Source organism: Myotis nattereri, assembly GCF_964212035.1.
Source record: "Myotis nattereri genome assembly, chromosome: 12".
Taxonomy (NCBI): Eukaryota; Metazoa; Chordata; class Mammalia; order Chiroptera; family Vespertilionidae; genus Myotis; species Myotis nattereri.
This window is the reverse complement of record NC_138087.1, coordinates 22,766,044-22,789,304: the sequence shown is the minus strand read 5'-3', so window position 1 is coordinate 22,789,304 and position 23,261 is coordinate 22,766,044. Positions and strand designations below refer to the sequence as shown.

At 46.3% G+C, this 23,261-nt stretch overlaps 1 protein-coding gene across 1 annotated transcript in view; it reads right to left on the bottom strand.

Annotated features, from left to right (window-relative positions):
* SLC24A2 (solute carrier family 24 member 2) overlaps positions 1–23,261 on the bottom strand; it is a 219,735-nt gene that overhangs the window by 24,644 nt on the left and 171,830 nt on the right. The window contains exons 7-8 of the mRNA XM_081104263.1: positions 17,729–17,827; positions 15,196–15,314 (exon numbers count right to left, since the gene is read on the bottom strand). Coding sequence (XP_080960389.1) covers positions 15,196–15,314; positions 17,729–17,827 — 218 coding nt within the window. The remainder of the gene's footprint in view (positions 1–15,195; positions 15,315–17,728; positions 17,828–23,261) is intronic.

Genomic DNA, 23,261 nt, shown 5'->3' with positions numbered 1-23,261 from the left:
ACACACACACCAACAAAACCGTTCCAAGTCTGGGGCCCATTTGCCTTCGCCCAAACTGGGGCTGCTGGCATTTCATTAGTCTTAGCCTTGGGGAGAGCCTGCTGAGGTTCAGGCACTGGTTTTCCATCTTTTCCTGGAGTTGGGGCATGCTGGCTTTGACCTTGCAACAACCTATTCTTTAAAAAAAATTATATATTTTTATTGATTTCAGAGAGGAAGGGAGAGGGAGAGATAGAAACATCAATGATGAAAGAGAATCATTGATCAGCTGCCTCCTGCATGTCCCCCATTGGGGATCGAGCCCGAACCCCAGGCATGTTCCCTGACTGGGAATAGAACCGTGACCTCCTGGTTCATAGTTGATGCTCAACCACTGAGCCACACCGGCTGGGTGAAACAACCTAACCTTACCTCCTAAAATTTCTTTGGTGACTGTAGAAAACAAAACAATGCAAAGTGACCCAGAAAACATTCAAACGACTTTTCATATAAAGGTTTCAAATAGTTTGGTACTTACTGGGGTCTCTGTGGAAACCCTAGAATTGTGCCACACCAGGGCCAGCAATTACTGGTTAGGGCTCTGCAACCTCTGACATGGAAAATCTGAGGCTAAAACACTTGGCTCTAAGTTCCCACATGGCGGTCTGCTGGCCGCCGGACCCTGAAGGAATCCGGGAGGAGATGGAAGTCTGAATCCTGGCCGCCAGTCTCTGCTCCAGCTGTGGTTCCAGCTGTAGCCACCACCACGGCAGGTATTCACGGACTGCCTTTAGGTCCGTGCTGTGTCCTGGGGCTCTTGGTTTCAAGGAGACTTGACTTTAAAAGGGGAGACAGAACAAATAGCTCCAAAAAGCATATTTACCCAGTTCCAGGGACGCTGGCAGAAGGGGGTTGGGCTTGTTCTCTAATACCCATTCTGCCTGTAATGGACTGAACTGTGTTTCCCCCCAATGCCTATGTTGCAGCCCTGCTCCCCAGCACCTCAGAATGGACTGTCTTTGGAGGTAGGGCCCCTTTAAAGAGATGATGATGTTAAAATGGAGCCATGAGGGTGTGTCCTAAGGCAATAGGACTGGTGCCTTGTAAGCAGAGGAGATTAAGACACACAGAGACACTTCAAGGATTTGCATGCGGAGAGGAAAGGCCATGTGAGGACACAGCATGACGGCCATCTGTAAGTCAAAGAGCGAGGCCTCAGAGGACAACAACCCCGACAGCACCTTGATCTTGGACGCCCAGCCTCCAGAACTATGAGGAAATACATTTCTGTCGCTTAAGCCACCCAGTCTGAGTTAGGTTCTTAAAGCAGCCCTAGCAAACTGATATACCGCCCATGGACTTTAGTGACAGGAAGCCCACTTTCCGTAGGCCTGGAATAAAGACTCCACTTCAGCCTCTCCTGCAACGAGGTGTGGCCATGTGATTAGGTTCCCGTCGACTGGGACGTAATCACAGGTCTCTCTGCAGCTTCCGGGATGTATTCTAAAGGGCGGAGGTGTGCCTGTCATCGCTCCTGCCCAGTTCCTGCGGGTGGCGTGGGGGCATTTCAGTCGGAGGGTGGACAGCCATCCTGGACCAGGAAGTGGAGAAACAATGTTTACAAGGATCTGGGCCCGACACCCAGCCAGAGCCATTGTGCCCTGGGCTGCCGACACCGCCTCCACGAACATTCTGTTCACTCAGCCACAGTCATTTCGGGTTTTGGTTGCTCACAATGGAACCTGACCCAGGCTGATCCAGGCTCCTGTTTATGAGGAATCGAGGGAGAAACAGCCTTCCTATCTCAGCACTAGAAAAAGTCACGCTTCTTTGGAGAAACTTTGAAATAAATCTGAGAAAAACGGTGAATCAGGTAAATGACACTATTTTCTCCTTTGCTTTGCAGTGGGGATTTCACAGCCAAATCTGTAACCCACACCCGGCAGTCACAGCAGTGGAATCCATGCTCAGCTCACTCCCATCTTACTCTTGTCCTTGCCTGTACATCCTATGCTGAATTCTCTAAAACTGTTCCTTTTATCCTTTTTCATCAGATGTCTTTTTGCAAGCAGCCTCTAATCTTTGTGAAATGAGGCGGGGGGGAGGGAGGGCAGACCTACCACTAAAACTCCTCAGGAATGGAATTTTGGGGATAACTTTCTAAGTGACAACTTGCGGTAAGTGGACAACCACCGCTAGGATTTACTTATTGATACTGGAGGTTGGTATCTGGAGGTCTGGCCACAGAACATCTACAGATAGGAGAGAGCAGTTCCAGGAGCCAGTTAGCATCTACTGGGAGGTCTCTGAAGCAATCAACTTATTTTAATTTTTATTTACCTATAAATGGGAGGAGCAGCAGCTGCCTGTCTATATCCTGCTACCCTGAGCCTATCCAGCTTTTCTGTAGGTGCACTTTGCACTGTTCCTACTGGTGCCTGTTATGGATGGTTTGGCCCAGAATGAACATATAATCTCCAGTGGAGGGGCCTGAGCTGGACTCACCAGTCCAGAGGTTACCTCTACAGCCAGAAAAACATTTATTTGAAGCAACCCAATTTCTCATTCTTGTCTGTGAAGGGCACTGCGCGAGATTTCCATGGGAAGGTGAGCTCGCTTTAATGCAATCTTTTCCATCAGAGAATTAAAATGAAAACCCAGAGGCCTCTGAAAATAGGCCATCTGCATGTTCAGTTTTCTTCATTGTATAACAGCTCCTCTCCAGTCAACAGGAGCAACCTCAGAGGAGAGCCTGGCCCTGCCTAGCTCTTAGCTCAGATGGGGTTGGACTCAGCCGGAAGGGAAGTTCTCACTTCTCTATCCCCCCACAGAAGGACCACATGCCTCAGCACTTAGGAGAGCCACCTCTTCTCCCAGGGGAGCCCCTTCAGTTTGGCATGATGCCGAATAAAGTAAAATGCCAGCACTCAAATCGCCATGTAAAAATATAATTCACTTACTCTAAAGCACTGGGCCATGGTCAAGTTAGGTGAAGGTTTTAAGTGATTTTTATTTTGACTTAAAGAGGATGGTCCTTAACATATTTGTTGTTGCTATTTCTGTAATTTGTATCTGTAGAAAAAAATCATTTTATATCTAAACGTTGTTTAACAAAGATGCCCACATGAATGGCCAGATGCAGCAAAGCTCCCAGAATTCTGTGCATGCTGGGAGTCACCCGCAGGGTCCCAGGGGCTAAGAGTGGAATAGAGAGCCATAAACACATCTGCTGAGCATAACAAGTGAGGTTGGGTAGGTGCACCAAGAATATTAAAAATGTCACACTCAACAAAGTTTTTTAAAAGGCACTAATAAAACACGTGAAATGTCGACTATGCGTGAGGCATTCATCTACATAGACTGGGGGTAGTAACTCAGGCAATTGAAGGGTGCACAGCGCCCGGTAGACACCAGGGGATCAATAAATGTTAGTTATCTTCCCTCCTGCCACTAGTCTCATCTCTGTGACTAACTGGCTGTGCGACCTTAGGCAAATCAGCGGAAATGCTGGACTAGCCAAAGAACACGTACCCCGTGTGGTCTGTAGGCATCTGGTCTTGGTGTAGCTCACCGCCTTTTAGGCTCCAGGAGTCATTAAAAACCAGGCCATTGTGAGGCAGGACTTCTTTGTCCCTGGACTGCTTTAATGTGGGACTACCCCGGTGTCCAAGAACTTGTCATTCAATTCACTGTATGGACACCGGTAGATGAGGAAAGACAAGCAGCAACCATAAGCCGCTGCAATCTTTAGAATAGGAGATTTAGGCTCTAAGAAGAGCCCCAGAATTTCAGAGTTGAAGAGCCCTGACTCATTGAGGCCACCCCCTCATTTGACAGACGAGGACCCCGAGATGAAGTGACAAGCCACAGGACGTTCACAGCGCGAGGCGGGGCCTGAGTGACCTCCCTTCACTCCCAGCCCAAGGCTCTTTCCCCACTCTACCATGCCTCCGCTCCTCAATCCTAAAAAACAGGTACAAACGTGCTTTCTGCCCAATCACACCAGGCCTCCCAGCTTTATTTGATAATAAATTTGACCAATTAAACAAAAAACACTAGCTATAGCAAATACGAAGCATTTAATTGACATAATTTCTTGAGCCTAGACTAATTCTGATGGTTTGGATGGTCCACATTTCATAAAAATGCTGATCGGAAACATTTGATTCTTAGCTGGCCCTTCTGCCAAGTGAGGACACAGTGAAAATACTGCCATTTATGAACCAGGAAGCAGGCCGTCACCTGACACGTGCTCTTGGATCTCTCTTGGGAGAAATAAATCTGTTGTTTATAAGCTCTGCGGTCTATGGCATTTTTGTTATAACACCCTGGGCAGCTTGGAAGGGGAAACAGAAAGCAGATTTGGGGTGTGTGTGTGTGGATAGGAGGGGACATTGTGATGTTCTCTTTCCTCCTCTTTCTCCTTGGATGATATCTCTATGGTACAAATTAAAAAAATGAAGTGTGAGAGCTAAGATATCAACGAATGTCTTCAAATATAGAAAAAGAAGAAAGTCTTGTTCTGTAGCATCTCCGTCCAAGAAGAAAATGCAGGAATTTGCCCTGGCTTGATGTAGAAGGAGGCGACAACCGAGTATACCAATGGCCAAAATGAGGCTTGGAGATGTTTTTCATGTTCCATTGCTTGATGTCTCCCCTGACTCCCATAACTGCGGATCATCCTGCACCAGCTACCTCTTAGATGAGCCTCAAGGGGACACTGTAGGGGATGGATCACACCCTTTACAACAATAAACTTTCTGGAGGCTAACCTTAGCAAGGACTGGTGGGTTATTTCCAGGCGCCAGCATTCAGTGTTCAAAGGCCAACCGAACCTCAGCCGAAGAAGATGCACCACAAAACAGCATCGTCTTTAAACAAGGACTCTCTGCTTTCCCTCCTACCTCTGTTCTCTTTCGTTATGGAAGCATTCAGAATACTGTCTTTGATAGAGGTGGCGTGTTTTACTTTTCCAATTAGGTCTCCTGGGGAACTGGTGAAATGGTATATGTGCCCATCTAGTGCGTGTGTGGGAGGTTCCCAGGGAGAGAAGAAACTCTGACAGTGCCTTCCCCAGCGAGGGGACTGCTGGAGAAGGGATTTATAGACGCACACCCACTTCTGCTCCAGAGTGTTCTTTTACAACATTATTGCTCCGACAAAATTATCTGAGATAATCCGTAAACAGCACTCAGAATACCAATTGGCACAGAGTAAACACTCAATAAAGGTTGATTATTGTTATTAGGTTTAATAAATATTCAGAGAAATAATTTCCCATGAGAAAGTGGTTTGACCAAGTGAAATATGGTACTTCCAGCAATACAACCCTATAATTCAATTATTTGATGTGAAAGTGGAAACGGTAATAATTTTGCTCCTTCATCTAACCAGTCATACATTGACTGAGCATTCACTGACTGTAGTGATGCCAACAATCTAATTTATTTTCCTCCTAGGTAAGATGAATGAATAACATGAAAGGGAAAGTTTTGCAGCCCTACGGAGAAAATGCTATTTTATTTCGGGAGGTAGGCTGTAAGTAGACTTCCTATCAGAAACAAAGCTTCCAAACAGATGGTGAGACTCAAAATATTGTGACACCTTGATTCTGTGTTTTGTGCAGAGTGAAAAGCAGTAGCAGAGCTGGAACTCTCAAAGGTAAAATCACCAGAAATGCAGTCACATTTTGATAGAGTGAGAGGCTCTGAAATGGACAACTATTTGGCAAGTGGAAGGTGCCTCCCAAGACACGTTCCAGAGTGCTTTCCACTTTGTAACCTTAAACGCCACTGGTGCTTTAGTACAAAGGAAATCAGCTAAAACGAGAAAAATCCATATGGTCGGTGTATTCGTCTGCTTAGACGACCATAACAAAATAATGTATTTATCTCTCTTAAAGATCTCATTTTTGAATAAACTTTTTGACTTTGAAATAAATCATTGGATTTTCTTGCTGGAATTTATTTTTAAATGCCTTCCAACCCACTCATTCTTTATTGAGTCTTAAGAAAAATCTCATTTTTGTTCTCTTAGTTTCTCAATGTCTTTGCATTTGTATGTTTTACTAATATCCCTCATTCTCTGCACTCTATTCTTGTCTTCTACGTTTCTGTCACTTATGTTTTCCTAAGAGATCAGTACAAAGTGCATCTCTTTTTGGAAGGGAGCACCATCCGAGACATTTGTCTTGCCTTCTGTGTGGACAAGCTAAACCAACAGAGCTAACATTTAAGTAGCAAACAGAATTAAAAAAAAAAGTGATACATTTCTGCTCGTCTCGTGGTAAGAAATAATTCACTCCTCTTCTGTTACTATCCTATGGTTCGTTTTACATATAGATGGAAAAAAAATCTAACATCAAGAATTTAGCATATTAAACACAAAATGATAAGGTTTCACTAAGTATTGGCAACCTGAAAAAAACTTAATTTGCTTCTACGTGACTTTGAATGGAAATCAAGGTCTTGAAATATTCTGCTGTGAGTGATGAAGCTGTCTGGACTTCAGTTTTCCCAGAAGCCCCGAAACCATCTATTATAATGTAAAATGGCATTTGGAGAGTCTGGTGAAATGCAATTGCTTTCCTTCACTTTGCATTTTTCCCAAATAATTCTGAGGTGCAACCTACTGACAAGATAGATTTCTTTCTGTATTGCTGTTGTAAATTGGTTTTCTCATAGTTTTCATGGGCTTCGTAAATCCTGCTGATACAAATCATAAGTGATCAGCCAACATAAAAGCAACTGGAGGATCGTAAAAAATAATTCAAAAATCATTCTCATCATTTTATTATCAATTGGATTAGAATTACTAACAGGAACAGTAGTATTAATGTCAGTATTTTTTTTCAGGGTGGTAATGGAGTTCCCCCCCCCTTTTTATTAATAGTCAGTCAGCCCTTAATGTATCTTAGATGAATGATGAATAGACATTTTTCAAACTTTCAGAAAGCACAATGACAAATGGTATAATTAACAGTAAGATTCTTAGTGAAGATATAATTCTTTGTCAATATTCAAATTTAGGCAGAAAATCGAGTCGGACTATAGCTATTTATTTTTAAATGTGTTCACAAGGCCTTTGAGTGTTATCTCCTCCAGAAATAGAATGCATGTGCTATGGTTTGGCAGGAAGCTCTGTTTTTGTTTATTTTATAGTTAGTGTTAGGTTTTCTCTGATACTAACGAGTTTCTTTCCTAAGGCTATAATAGATCTAATATGGCCTAGGGCAGTGATGGCGAACCTATGCCACGCGTGTCAGAGGTGACAGGTGAACTCATTTTTTGGGTTGATTTTTCTTTGTTAAATGGCATTTAAATATATAAAATAAATATCAAAAATATAAATCTTTGTTTTACTATGGTTGCAATATCAAAAAATTTCTATATGTGACACGGCACCAGAGTTAAGTTAGGGTTTTTCAAAATGCTGACACGCCGAGCTCAAAAGGTTCGCCATCACTGGCCGAGGCCTAGGAAAATTAAGTGGGATGGAGAACCTTTGGATATTCTTTTCTTTCACTCTTAGGCCCTGGCCTCTCCCCCCACACTGCCCCTGGGCCCTGGTAGTGTCAGATACACAGACACAGCCCCACTTCCCACCAGAGCCCCCATTCCTTGGGGGCCAGAATCTCTTATGTTTCAAGAGATTGGGATTTGTGATTCTTGACTGTTTTTAAACTTTCAAAATGGTGGACCTGGTTATTACACATTGTTCAGTTAGAACAGATACTTGCTCTTTGAATAATAGGAGGGTTTGAGGTTCAGTCTCTCTGTTAAACCTCACCTCTGGTAGCATCACAAACATTTCCTAACTAAGAGTGATATTTTAGTAAGAAAGAATCAAATGGTTTGTCGGTACCACCTGCTTAGACAATCATGGAACTCCCCATCAGAGCTGACGGTTTTGACCAATGCTGATTATGAAGTCTCTCTAAGGGGCTCCAAAGTCATAGCTGTAATTTTAAACAACAATAATCCAGTCCTTGCTAAGGATGCTTTTTTTACTACCCCCAGCACGATCCAAATTGAACAGAAGAGGGGTATCTTTACTCATTTTTTAGAGAAACCTAAAATCACCATCCCTCCCATCGTCTTTCCCTGCTCATCTTTTTCTCAGTCACTAGCCTTCCAGCCTCCATTTGACCAGCACTCTGAGGCTTCAAACACTCCACGGAGGTCGTGTGAAGACCAATGCTGGACTGAAGAGATAGAAGCCAGGGATGCGTTCCCAACAGGACACAGGAAGCGCTGAACATGGTAAGGTGCTATTTAAATTGCAAAGTAAGGAAATAAGAAAAAGCCTGCATTTTACACAGATCTCTGTATCTATCATCTATCTATCTATCTATCTATCTATCTATCTATCTATCTATTCACCTATCATCTATCTATCTATCTATCTATCTATCTATGCTTGTATACATACTCATATCTATATCTCTCTTTTTCCTAGGACTGTGCTTTTCTTGTATAAATCCGTTTGCCCACTGGTGCATCTGAGCAACTCTTAACCAAAGTCAGGACAATTCTGATCTCCCTGAGGACAGGGAGACGTTTTAGAGACTAGATGAAAAAAAAAGCTGCAACATATAAAAAGCCATCTCACAATACACAAAAACGTAGGACACAACCAAAAAACAAGTTAGATTTTCAGATTTCAGAATCTACGAAATTTGCAAGGCATTTCCCCTTCTACCCTCTCCTGTGAGTGTGTGCTCCGAGGGCTTGAGGGGGCGCATCGAGGACCGCGATGCTGCATGGAGGACCACGACCCGCATCAAGGACAGTGACACGGCAGCGAGGGCCATGACCCAGCTGGGCAGGCAGCCTCATGCAGCAAGCCAGCCACGTGCCATCACCGGGCTCCTGGCTAGACTGGCAGAATTGAAATGTAAGAAAATGCTGGGTTCTTGGGTGGCAGAGAGTATTTCTCTCAACTGCCTTTCAAACCTGGATAAACTCTCAACACTGAAAATCTGGAGGTTGGTAAATTCTCAGTAGCAGCTCAAATCAGCTCCCTCTACGTTAGAATCAATAAGACTGTGCCCGCAGTCAGTGGGAATAGATAATGAGCACTAAGCCGTTTAAGAAATCGCATTATTTTCTTGATTCCACAGAATATACAGATGAAGCAAAAAAGCTCCTGCAAAGGGGCTCCTCGGGAGAGAATATTTTAAAATGCTCTTCGCTGCCGGCATAGTCTGTACGGAAGAAAGCTCTCAGGGATGAGATGAGGTGTCGCTGTAAAAGTAGTTCACTTGTAAATAGGGTTTTTAAAACAGCACGTTAATTACATGGAACTAGACTCTCAGGAGAATCCCAGCGATGCGCACGTGATGCATGGGCTCATCGCACCCATTAATAAAGCCGATGCACACCTCATCATTCACGCATTTTGATAAAAACACAACCAGGAAAGAAATAAAACTACACAACAGGAACGCCTGGAGTCATGTCTGTGAAACTGTGCTTCGGTGGCCTGAGCATTCCAACGTCACAGGCTTTTTCTAACCTTGGAGTCATAGCCCTAATTTACCCTGTCACTCAATCTTCCAGCTCAGGAACCTCAGCATCATCGACAACCTTCTTTTCTTGTTCATGCTCTATGACCAATTTATTATCAAATCTTCTCAATTCGGCCTCAGAAACAGACCTAAATCTAGCCACTGCCATCCTTGCACTGCCACTGTCATATGGGCCTCCATAGCCATTTAGAAAACGTTTTCCTAAGTGCTTCTAATTACAGCAAATGCCTACGCAACGCTCATTGCGTGCCAAGAACTGTTAAGAGCATTTCATTCTCACAACAATGATAGGAGTAGGTGCTGTTTCTCATTCCTGTTTCACAGAAAGGAGAAGTGGAGAGCAGAGAGGTTCAGTGACTTCTCCGAAGTCACACGGCGGGGTAAGTAGCAGACCTGGAACTTGAATTCATGCAGTCTGTCCCCGGAGTCTCTGCTCTTAAACCACTAAAGCATAGTGCGCTTTTAATTTAGCCCACTGTTGTTTCTGTTGTCGCATTTTTGGGGACTAGGTAATGTTAGGTAAGCGGTTCAACATTCAAAAGCTACAGGGGCTGCATACTGAACAGACGCCCTCCCACACCAGTTGCTCCTCGCCAGGCCCCTGTTGTGGAGGTGGTCAGCTTGCCCAGTCTCTTTAGCAGCAGCGCAGGCAAGTGCTCATGTGGTCTCCCTCTCACACAAATAGAGCCTGCTGGATGTAATCTGGCATGCTGCCTTTTTCACTTAACAGCATATATTGAAGATAATTCCATCAGTACATGAAGAGCATCCTCAGCCTTCGTTTCCTTTTTTTCTTTTTAAAGACTGCAGATGGTCTAAACTAGGGGTGGGCAAACTTTTTCTGTAAAGGTCCAGATAGTAAATATTTTAGGCCTTGTAATCCATATGGTCTCTGTCATATATGCTGCTTTTCTTTCTTTCTTTTTTTTTTTAAAAAGAAAAACATTTAAAGATGTAAAAACACTCCTGTCTCATGGGTTGTACAGGCCACATTTGGCCACGGACCATAGTTTGCTGATCCTTGAACCCACAGGCTCTTACCTCACTGCGCCGTATCTAGCCTTCTTCCACGCTGGCCTCCTAACCGTTCTGAAAGAGCTAGCTTCCCATCCTACAAACCCGATGCTGCCACCGTCCCCCTCTCCCAACAGGGGAAGTTCAGACTGCTTGGGGGTGCCTACAATGCCCTTCCCAATCCACACACTTCCCCTTACACCGTCTACTGCACGGGTCTGCGCCACCATCAGCTCAACGCCTGCAGCGACTTCTTTGTTCTACTCTTGTTACAAAACCTCCTGCCCCCAAATCTGATCCCACTCCACAGCCCCAGGGGTCTTTTACCAGCGCAGGTCACATCTGGGAGCCTCCAGTGGCTTGTTGCTGCCCTAGAAGGAAGTGAACTTCCTTATCATTGTCTACAAGGTGGGCCACTTCCGCTTGGCCCTCTTGTCCAGCCTCATTGCCACGCTCCTCACTCCCTCCACCTGTAAATAGCAGCCACGTTGACTTTTCTGTTCCGCAAACAAGCCAAGCTCATTTCTGCCTCTGTGGGTGCTGTTCCTTGGCTGGCTCCTTGGAGGTCAGCCCCGGTTCAAACACCACCTCCTTGGTGTAGCCTTCCCTCATCTCCCAACCTAAAGGGGCCACTCCGCTGGTCCTCCCTTGCATCATCATGCTCTACGTTCTTCATGGCCTTATGGCCACCAGGAATTGTATCTTGGTTTGTCGTCGCAGACTCTCGCTCTGCTAGCACGAAGATGTGAGCGTCTCCAGTGCCTAGCACATCCCTGACACTACAAACTTTTTAATTAAGCAGCTGAAGAATTTCAGCCCAGTTTGCTTTTCCTGGTGGATCTCTCCTCACTCTTCACCTTATAGTTCCATTGACCTTCTCACCAATTGCTAACCATGAATTACCCTCTTAAAGTTTTACACCTTTGCACATATTTTCCTCTTGGTCATCTCCTCCTTCTCTGAGAGACAAACTCCTACTCACCCATCAATACCCAGCTCAAATGTTACCTCTTTTAAGAAGCTTTTACTAGTATACTTTCCTCCCAGAGCATTTTGTACAGACACTGGACCACAATGATCTACCTACCACAAATGTTTACTTATTTACTTATTATACCCTGACTACCCCAAGCATTTTATATATATACTAGTGACCTGGTGCACAGACTCATGCACACTGAAAGGAAATTAATTAGAAGGTGGCCACCAGGGCGGGACTGGACAAGACAGGCCAGACACGCCCTGGAGCCAACCTCCCACGGTCCCTCCCCAGCAGGCTGCACCTGGAGTGGCGCTATGGCTCGAAGGGCATCTGTGGAATGAGCAGGGTCCCTCGGTGGGGTGGGGTCCCTTGGCCTGGCCTGCGGGGATTGGGCCAAAACCAGCTCTACGACATCCCCCGAGGGGTCCCGGAGTGCGAGAGGGCACTCTGCAAAGTTGCTGTCGTACAGGGTGTGGAACACAAACGCAAGTGTGCAGTAAACCAGATTCGGGGCTGACAGTGCCCCAGCAACAACATAACCCACGGCTGAAGGTGGAATCATGCGGCCCTGCGAGGAATCGGGCTCCCTCCTCTCTGGTTTCGGGGTGCGTCACCCGAGAACTGCTGCTGCCAAGTCACTGCAGCTCGGCAGCTCCTGTTAGGGCAGCTGCCCCTGATGGTCAGTGCGCTTCATAGCGACCATAGCGACTTATATGCTAAGTATGAACATACTAGAGGCCCGGTGCATGAAATTCACGCATGGGTAGGGTCCCTAGGCCTGGCTGGTGATCAGGGTCCATCTTTGGGGCTACCAGCAGGGCAATTGAGGGCCCCCCACCCCCGCTGGCACCTGCCTTGGCCAGCATAGGGCCTGCGGGCTGGGGACAGCTCCTTCATTGAGCGTCTGCCCCTTGGTGGTCAGTGTGCGTCATAGCGACCGGTCATTCCGCCATTTGGTTGATTTGTATATTAGGCTTTTATTATATAGGATAATATAAATAGAAGCACTTAGCTCTGTAACTCTCCTAATAACCCTAACGAGGCAGGTATTATTATTACCTGTACTTTGCAGATGAGGAAACTAACGTGAGGTTAGGTAACTTGTTTTGGTGGATCTAGAATTCACTCCCAGGTCGCTCGGCAGCCAGCCGGTCCCGGTCGTGGCTCTTTGTCCTTGAGCTCTCAGCACATCAGGAGAAACAGATCTGTCCCGTTTCCCTGTGTGAGATCTGGGGGCTGTAGCTTTGCTCAGAGAGTGATCAGTTGGGATTCTCTCACTTCCCTGTTGCAAGGTGCTCCCTTGTGGGGGGCACAGATGTCCCTCTGCCAGCCAGATGGAGAGGCACAGCGACCAGGCTGCCCTCCACACACCTGTGACTGTGCCGTCACCAAGGGCAACCAGATGTCCTTGGGGCCTTGCTCCTGCTGCCACATGCTGCTTATCCATGTGGACATAAGCTGCTCTGCCAGCTCACCCCTGAGCTAATGCGGAAAGACCACAGGGCTCTGGGCAGGAGGGTGAGAGCCCAGAGGCAGAGGAGACAAGGGCAGAAAGAGCTGCTGCTTCCTTATCCTTTCCTTTAGTTATTGATTTTCCCAGCTTCATGAGGCATCACTGACAAATCAAATCCTATATATTTAACATGTTAGATGTGAAGATTTAAGTATATATTGTGAAAAGCACACCAAAGGAAACAATTACCAAAATGAAAAGGCAACCTATGGAATGGGAGAAAATGTTTGCAAGGTGTATGTTTTTAAGGGGTTAATATCCAAAATATATAAGGAACCCCTACAACTCAATAGAAAAAGTTAAAAATAAAACCCGGTTAAAAAATAAATAAAGGACTTAAATAGATACCTTTCCAAAGAAGATATTCAAATGACCAATAGGTATATGACCTATGCTCCACATCTTTACTCTCATTTATGAGAAGAGGCTTTCCTTGCATTAGCATGGTCCTAAGTGCAGGCCCCTCTGCCCAGTGCATCCTGGGATGCAGGGGAAGAGCGTCTCCTCTGCCGCAGTGCATCCTGGGATGCAGGGGAAGAGCGTGCTGGGCTGCATCATCGCAGCTGGGCTCCTCCGAGGGCACCGTAAGCTTTTCAGCTCACTGGGAAAGTCCTGTCTAGAGAAGTGGGTCTCAGACGTTAGCATAGTGCTAACTCAGTGTGGTCCTTCGACCAGCAACATCAGGATGGCGGGGAGCTCGTTACAACAGCAGATTTGAATTTTAACACCGTCCCCCAGGAAATGCATAAGCATATTAAAGTTTGAGAAACACCCGCCTAGGTGCCTGATTAAAATGCGAGCTTGGGACTCCATGCCTCAGAAATTCCAGATGAGACCCAGAGACCTGACAAGTACCACCTACTTTTCCTTTCTGCCTGCTTTTTTGAGCCACTGCGGTACTGAGGCAGAGCTGCGTGGTGGAAGCAGTGCAGGTGCTATATTTGGACAGTCCTGAGATCAGATCTCAGCTCTGCCACCTACAAGCGAGGTAATCCTGGGTAACTACTTCATCTTGCGAAGCTTTAGCTTTCTCAAACACATCTAACATGGAGACACTAAATGACTTTAGCTTTGGCTGTGGGCTTTATTTATTTCTATTTTTAAAAAATATTTTTATTGATTTCAGAGAGGAAGGGTGAGAGAGATAGAAACATCAATGATGATAGAGAATCACTGATTGGCTGCCTCCTGCACGCCCCCACTGGGGACCGAGCCCTGAACCCGGGCATATGCCCTTGACCAGATTCGAACCTGGGACCTTTCAAGTCCACAGGCCAACATTCTATCCATTGAGCCAAACTGGCTAGGGTTCGGCTGTGGGCTTTAAAGGTGAGAACACATATAAAATGCCCAGCACCACATCTGTGGCACAGGGTACAACCACCAGGTCAAACAGCTGTCCCCTGGCTGCACCACTGAATCGGGGCAGACAATACTGATTACTTTCAGCTGCAGGAGCCCAAACACGGCTCATGTAGGTGTGGTACCTGTGGTGTCTCTGTTAATCCTCACCTTAAAGGCAGAGAAAAGATCAGACCACAGCAGCTATCTAACTTTATCATGCATTATGAATCACATGGGAAGCAAGTCCAAAAATGCTGCTTCCCAGGGGTCCTGTTTCATCAGGTCCAGGGAATCTCCATTTTGTTGTTATTAATCCTCACCTGAGGATATTTTTTCCCCATGGATTTTTAGAGAGAGTAGAAGGGAGGGAGGGGGAGAGAGAGAGAGAGAGAAACATCAATGTGAGAGGCACATATCAATTGCCTCCCACACACACCCTAAGCGGGACTGGGGAATGAACCTGCAACCCAGGTACATGTCCTGGACCGAGAATCCATCCCGCGGTCCTTTGGTGTGTGGCTGAAGCCCTAACCACTGGACCACCGGAGGGGGCAGGATCTATATTTTTATGATTTGATGCATGAGTCCTCCAACCTCACCCCAAGAAACCCTGGTTTAGAGAATATGTGTATTTATTCAGTACATGGAGAGTGTGATGCAGCAGGGTGCTGGGCTGGTGCTGGGAAGTACACACACGAACAAGTAAGACCTGGCTGGGTCCTCCCCGCTGGGAGCTGGGCTCCAGGGAGAAGGTGGGCTCCGTGCTGCTCTACTAGGACATCACACGCAAAACCAACCCCAGCAGCCCAGAAAGGCCATGACCAGAAGCCGTACCTGGGCCTCCGCAGCTTCAATGCCGTGGGAGAGGTTGCCGTTCTGCACGGGCTCTGAAGCATCACTGGATGGCGTCATTTCAACCTCCGTGCTGGTGCTGTTGGGGAGCTCGATTTTTTCTGTGACATAATGGGGACACACACAAAGAAAGCAGATGGCATCAATGGGGTAAGGGCCATACTGGAAAGAACACCTAAAATACTGGCCAAGGGAGACAGACGATGGATGGTAGTTTCTGAGGGGAGATAAGGCTGGGGTTGCACCAAGTGGTGAAGGTTTGTGCCATTCCTCCCTGGGCGTTCTAGCGGACTCAGCCCTCCTGCGCCAGGCGAGCTGTGCAGGCACCAGCCAGGTCTGCTGTGCCTTCAGCGGGAGGAGGTTAGGAGCTTCCCAGACCCTCTGGCCGTGCTGGGTAGAGTCTTGGACTTCGGGAGACCATGGAGCCATGTGGTTCAGTGTTAGGGCCGCCGGGAACACCAGAATACCCATCGGTATCAGACACGAGAGTGGCAGGCTGCTCACAGAGTATCAAATGCTTGTTTTTCTAGCAACTTCAGAAGAACCAACAATTTCTCTCGCTGGTAAAACATCACATAAAGTGATTGGAGAGTTACACAAAAATTGTTGGATCTGAGGTGGCCAAATTTTGGAAATCATAGGGAAATGTTTGTTCATTTATGTATTTACTTGTGAAATATAGAGGCATAAAATCTTTACATATGGAAACCCATAGAAATTCAAATTTACTTTATCTTCCCATATTTTTAGTAGTGACAGTGACATGCATGTGATGATCTGCTGTGTGTGGTTACGCCAGTTTATCCCAGAAGGTTGGCCCAGTTATTTTTTTTATTTATTTTTATTTTTGCCCAGTTATTTACTAAACTAAAAAATACTACGTCTGAGGGAAAAGAAAAACTCTGCTTTGGGGAGTCTATTGGCTGAAGTAATACAACTTTAGGATAGGCCTGCAATGGTCAAACTTGACCCTAGCAATGCAGGGTGCTGGGTACCAAAATGGAGTTAAGATGCCCAAGAAAAGACATGAACAGATGAGAAGAAACAACCTCCCAGGCACGATACCTAGCCGAGTACGTCTTAGCTAATGCCGTGCTTTTACATGGCAGGCTGGGGTCTCAGCACCAAAGAACGTGTGAAAAAAACTTGGACTCATTTTGAAAAGATTTTGGACATAGATTTTGTAACTTTTTTTTCTTTTTTTTAGTTATAAAGTTGTTCAGAGACCCAGTCTGCACAGGAGCATCCTTGGAGTTATGTGTCCATGAACCCTCATGAAGGGTTCAACCCAAGTCTAAGGTCAGCTAGTCATTAGGAGAAGGACTGGGACTGAACCCAGGCATCTAAGTCTTGGACTGCAAGGTGCCTTATTCCACAAAAATCAACAAGTGGTGCAGAAAAATAGCTTGTGTAACTGAACTTAAATACCAGAAGCAAAACTCAGCCTATGCAGTTAGACTTTTGTGCTGTGGCTTTGCATTTTTAGAATACAAAGGCAAGATATGTTAATTCCAAACAATTAGTCCGAGTTCACAGAAGCATAAACAAGCAGAGAAAAAAAAGATATAATTCATAATCCAACCCCAAGAAGTAGCTATTATTCATATTTTAGTGTATGTCCTTCCAGCTTTTTTTTTCTTTCCCTTCATACCCAATAGCATCTTGACTATTTCTTGGCCAAAGATTTCCCCTGAGCTGTAAGTAAGGTAACAGGAGAGACAGAAACTCTTCTAAGGAGTCACATGTATTTTGAATGCAACACTGTTGAATTTTGTCTGCAGATAATTTTAGTATCTTGGGCAATAGCATCATTTATAGCATAGACCCAGATTAGGCTAAATTTAGTTTGAATTTAGAATTAGAGGGCTCTATTACAGTTACAGACAGGAGAGGAGGAACATGTTCCAAGTTAAGATAAGATGCCTGAATGTCCTCATCTAGCCACACAGGCGCTCAGAATAAGTTAGCCAGAAAAGACCTGGGCTAGTAGTACTGCGGACTTCCTGAGAAAGGGGAGGCTGTGGCCTCTGGCAGGGACCCTGCCACTCAGTTAGGAGTCACCAAGTAAACCAGCTGGTAATTCGGTGGGTGTGCTGTATGCGATGTCATACGTATAAAATTTGGTTACCAGGCAAGAATTTCAGAAGAGGTGCGCTCTTACTTCTTGTTAAATAGTCAATGATGGGTGTGTGTGTGTGTGTCCTCTTTATGTGGCATCCCTAAAGTAAAGTGATTTTCTAGTCTTCAAGGGAGATGCCGGGGTTAGGAGCTGGCTTTATTTCAGGTTCCTCACAGAATCATTTTCTTCTTCTTGGCGTTCCCCTAGGGCAGGAGACACAGAGTGTCTATCCATGGCCTGTACCTACCAGGGGCACTGGACTCCGCCTGACACTCGGGACAGGGCTGAGCTGCAGGGGTCTGTGTCGGTGCTGAGTCAGGGGCGCACGGGACCCTGCTCTCCGCTCCCCTCCACGCACTCCAGGAAGGGCCCTGGACCAGGTCTCCCTGCACTCACCCACGTGATTGGCAGCCCCATTCTGCCTCTCGTTCTCATCCACCTGGCACTTCTTCTTGGCAATCTTGTGGAGAATGGAAGCCTTTTCTCTGAACCTCCCTGAAGCAAGAGAAAGTGGTGGGAAGGAAAGAGGATGAGGAGGAAAATGAAGAGAGGCCCATGGCAAATGGCAAAGCAGTGGCAAAGCAGGCCTGCGGCTTCTTCAGGTCCGCCGCGTTGTCACAGCGCCCTCGCCTTCCTGTCCAGTCCCCGAGCCTGTGTCCTGCAGGAAGGGCTCTCTTACCTGTGTGGATTCTTCAGCTCACTTCTCTATTTGAGAATCTCAAGCTGCCAGCCCATAGACGAAAGGCTTCACTTGGATCTCTTCTCTCCCTCCCAATGGCTTACAAAGCACCGATCCTCCCCAAACTCCCCCCTGCTGTGAGATCCAAAACAGCTCCAAAGACACAGAGTGGCTCTGGGGTCACAGCCGCATCTCTGGGGTTAAATGCTCATCCCAGAAATGGCGTTGACCATGGAAAGTCATGCCTAGGGATCCTTTGATTTGAATTTGGTTTTCAGATGTGTATCATAATGACCACTGCAGTATCTGAACAAGTCAGGAGCAAGCATCAGAGCTTTCCAAATCAGCTGCGTTAGCTGCAGTTAAAGCATCAGGGAGGCAACTGATTCCATTTTTTGGGGGGGGGCGGGGGTTTGGGGCGAAGAATGACCAACTGAGCACAGCAAGCGATGTCTGTTGGTGATGAGATGCATAGAGAAAGGTGCTGGAAAACATACCAGTCTCAAAGTAATCATTTTAAACAGCTGTACCACAAGCATAATGCTTCATTTCTTTTCCATTATTGACATAATTAATGGGTAAGTGCATGCAACAAGCAGAGAAAAAAAGCATGCAAAAGTGTAGAGATTAGTGAACCATAATACTTTTTTCTTTCTTCTCTAATTCTCGATTTCCCTCTGCTGTCCTCCCCACGCCCTGAATATTCAAGGTACAAAGGAACCTTATTTTAAACTGATTATTGCTTTATTCATGACTCTGAAAACACCACAACCTCTCTGGTTTGGTAGTTGGGTTCTTTAGCAGCGTATTAACAGGGGATCTCATTCTTCTTTTCCAGTTATACCAACATCTAACCAAATCCAACCAAAAGTGTTTCTCTTCGCAAGTCTCCCAGGATGGCAGGTTAGCATCCACCCCTCCCCCAACCAGGAGTGGAAATCACGGGGTGTGGTCATAGTGGTGACTGGTGTGATTGGTTGGGAGCAACCGAAGCTGTAAAGGAGAGTGAGATCAGTTGCGTCCAGCGGTGAAAGTGACAGAGGACCGAGCCCTTTCTGCTCACACGCTCCACTAGTCACAATCCTAGAGGCCTTGCTACCACAGAGGCAGCCTCTAGTCTAGGGTGTGAGCACCTTAGTCTCGGCAATGAATGTGCTCCAGAGGAGCGTCTCAAAGGAAGGACAGCACTGCGTGGAGAGAGGTCAGCTGTGGCTGGGGCTTCGCGAGGCATGAGGAAGATGAAGTGATGGGCGTGATGTCCCTCCCCGAGGGACGTTGAAGGTTGGCATTAGGTTCACCATGCTGAAAAGTTTTGGGTGTGTAGTTGTTTCTATCTAATCTCCAAGGGAAACTCTGGGAAGAAAAACTGGAAACAAAAGAAAGTCTGAGGACTAGGTAAAGGAGGAGGTCAAAGGGAACAAGAAAGGGAAGAAAAAGGAGAGAAAGATAAAGGATTCAAAGAAGGAGGAGGTAGGCTGGGGGCTGGGACTGTCTGGAGGTTGCCCAGGAAGTGTGGATGCAGGACCCTTTCCTGACTTCAGCCTAAACGGGGTACTTCTTGTAGAAGAAACTCCCAAGAAGCCCTCAGGTCATCTACCAAAAAGCCCGGAAGAGAAAACGGAAGCTCTGAAACTTTACAGGAGATGATGCTTCCACTAATAAAACCGTTCTGTGGTCTCAGGGTCCTTCTCTGAAGTTGGAACAGTCAGCAGCGTTATGACATAAAGATGATCAATCACTGCTATTTAAAACTTATATATAAAATAGTAACGAAACAAGAAAGCATTCAAAAGAGGAAACAAATAAGCCTGTGGAAATAAAACCTGAAATCGTCCAATCCAAGTAACGCCCCAAAGCCATGAATCCTGGCAGAGAGGCGGTCGATAGAAACCAGCTATTTGCCGTATGGCTTGTGGTCACCGGAACCTTCTCAGAGAGAAATGATTATAAAAGAGACCCAAAGCATGGAAGGGGTCGGCCACTCTTTGTGCCAGAAAACGTCAGGGCGATGGTCACCGTCACGCATGGGATGGTTTCCCCAGATTTTCTAAAGGAGGTCTGGGAGAATAGGGTAGGAAATGATTGCAGAATTGGGATTTCGTAGGTTCTCAAACATTTTAACAGGTCATCTGGGGCTTTCTAGAGTGTCACCACTTTTCCCACACGCTCTGGGGGGAGGGGGTGGTGGTGGCACAAAGGGTTAGCCATCTGAGTGTGCCTGAGGCAAAGCTGCAGAGGCTGGCTCAACCTTTGTCCCCGTGAGCCTCACTGATCACCATTCTGCATTCTGAGTGCTGACAATGGCTGCTCTACAGCCGAGCAGGACTTAACCTTAAAGACCAGTTTCTAAAACAGCAGCAATTGCAGGTCCAGCTTCAGAATGTAGTACCCGGGGTGCTCCTTGAGGATGGGGGGCAGTACCTGACGAAGCGATCACCAGACACCCCTGGGATCACCACAGGGCACCTCTTGAGGAAGCGGTTGATAGGACAAGAGTGAGCAGGGGCAGAAGCCATCACAGGACCTGTGACTCTCAAAGGGACCCTTGGGGTCAGAAGGCACACACCTTTAGGACCTGTTCAGCCTGAAGCCACAGCTGGGGAGGACATTAAGCAGGGTGCGTGCGCTTGTGTGTGTGTGTGTGTGTGTGTGCGCGCGCGCACGCGCGTGTGTGTGACAGGGACAGCACAATATTGTGATTGAATGTATGTGACTTGAAAGCAGGTAGACCTGAGTTGAAGCTTCGTCTCTCTCCCTTGCTCTGCTGGCTAAGTTTTGGTGAGTTCCTGAATATTTCTAAGATTCAGTTTTCCTATGAAATAGGGATTCCGATGGCATGGCTCATGAGTCCAATGCATGGTTTAAGTGAGAACCTGTGGAAGGGGCTTACCACATGCCCGGCGTTGAGCACAATCTGGAAGTAAAAGGAAAAAGAAAAAGAAAGCTCAGGGGCAAGGGTGACGTGGCCTAGCGTTGCTCCAGGAGGACCCTTGCCATCTGCCCCTTCTCAGTCCACACTTGCAGGATTAGGGAATAAGCCACATCCTGACCTGGCAGGTGAAGCGTCCCGGGGACCCTGTCGGACTGGGGTTCAGGTTTCAGTGCGTCCTCCAAAGTCAGCTCCAAAACTGGTTAGGAAAAGGATCCCTTTACATCTTCCTGAAATTGAGAAGGTCAAGGTGATGGAGCTGACCTTCGGTGTTTTAAACACTGACACCTTTGCAATCTTACAAAGGAAAGATGCGATCAGCTTTTCCCCATCCCCTGTGCAGGCAGAGAACGGGCAAGAAACTACTGCGGCCACACAACAGGTCTGGGAGGCTCCAAAGAGCTGAGTGATTTTTACCTCCCAGAGTTTTAACTCCTCTGTTAAAACGCAGGCTCTGAATTTCAAAATGGGGATCGTAAGAACACCCATCTCACACAGCTGTTGGAAGGTTTAGATGGCTGCTGACTCAGTAAGTGATCAGGAATTTACTCTGGAAAGCGTTATTACTGTGGAAGTGAGTGACAGGACATTCTTCCCATTACTGAAAATAAAAAAGACTGACATTCAAAACTGAATCGACGCTAAGCAGCCTCGGACAGGAGACCTAGGTGATAAGGGATTGCTTCAATACACTATTTTAGGCCCGGATTCCATGTTGGCATAAAGGCTGATGCCCACACGGAGGCAGAGATGAGAGAGCTAGGAGCAGGTTAGTTTTGTGCCTGGGGATAAAGAATCAAGACCTTTTTAAGTACTTTTCAAAGAGAGTGAAGGAGAGATTTTAAAAACATGTTTTAAGGCAACCTTAAAAAATATACTTTGTTTCAGTGTAAACCCTGAAAGTGTTGTATTGTTAACGAGCAACAGATATTTATACACTTAAAGTCTCAAAACAGCAAATTCTGTTTAAATTGTGAGGCACTCCTGTCAAAACTTAGTGGCAATTAAAATTTTTTTAAAAAAAAACCTGATTTCAGAAATGAAGGGAAAGAGAGATAGAAATATCAATGATGAGAGAGAATCATTGATTGGCTGCCACTGCCCCCCCCCCCCCCCCCCCCCCCCATGGAGCCTACAACCTGGGCACGTGCCCTGACCAGGAACTGAACTGTGACCTCCTGGTTCACAGGTCGACACTCAACAACTGAGCCATGCCACCAGGGCCCTGGTGGCAATTTTAATACAGTTCACTTTGGTCTGCAATTTGCAAGAGAATACTGGCTGAGCGTCTCCCGGAGAGCAGCGCTCAAGGGGTGGCAGGAAAGTGCTGAGGAAAGGATCCAAACTTAAGGATAAGTGAATGTGAATAAGAACTAATGTGAATAAGAACAAATTTTGAGAAACCACCGGAATTAAAATCTTGGACTCAATCACTCAAATGGAAAACAGAAGCCCCAAGCTGCCTCATAAAATAAACACAGGAGGGTCTGTTCACCCAAAGGAGATGGATTTTGCTTCTGTTCTGCCGATAATTAATCGAACGGGCCCCTGGAAATTCCTGACATCGTCCCCACCACTCCCGGAACAGGCAGTGTCACAAAGGAAGCCTGGGGCTGGCGACCAGATGAGCTCCTGGCTGACGCAGAACAATCCGAGCATCAGCCACATAGGGAAGTGGGGCGAAAAGGATCTATAGCAGCAAAGGGGGCGCCCACAGGCACCTTGATGAGAGGCCTTGGATTGGGAGAAGAAAAGAAAAAAATGGAACAGAAGGGGAAACTTGAACATGGCATATTTGAATCTATTTTTGTGTTGTCAGTTCTGCCTTTCCTGCCTCTGTCTTTGTAGCTTAAAGAGCAAAAGTGCACCTGAACTTTCCTTCTGTTTCTTCCTGGCCTTTTTTTCTTTTCTTTCTGGAAGCACAGACGCTAGTCAGGCAGACCTCCCCTCATCAACCCGAGAAGTCAGGCAACAGAACTGACGTGGCAACAGCAAACTCTGACCTTGGGGTCATCCTGGGCTCCTTCTCCGCACCCCATATGCAATCCTTGAGCAAGTCTGTTGTGTCTATTTTATTTAATTATTTTTAAAATATATTTTATTGATTTTTTACAGAGAGGAAGGGAGAGGGATAGAGAGTTAGAAACATCGATGAGAGAGAAACATCGATCAGCTGCCTCCTGCACACCTCTTGCTGGGGATGTGCCTGCAACCAAGGTATATGCCCTTGACCGGAATTGAACCTGGGACCTTTCAGTCTGAAGGCCGATGCTCTATCCACTGAGCCAAACCGGTTAGGGCTGTTGTGTCTATTTTAAAAA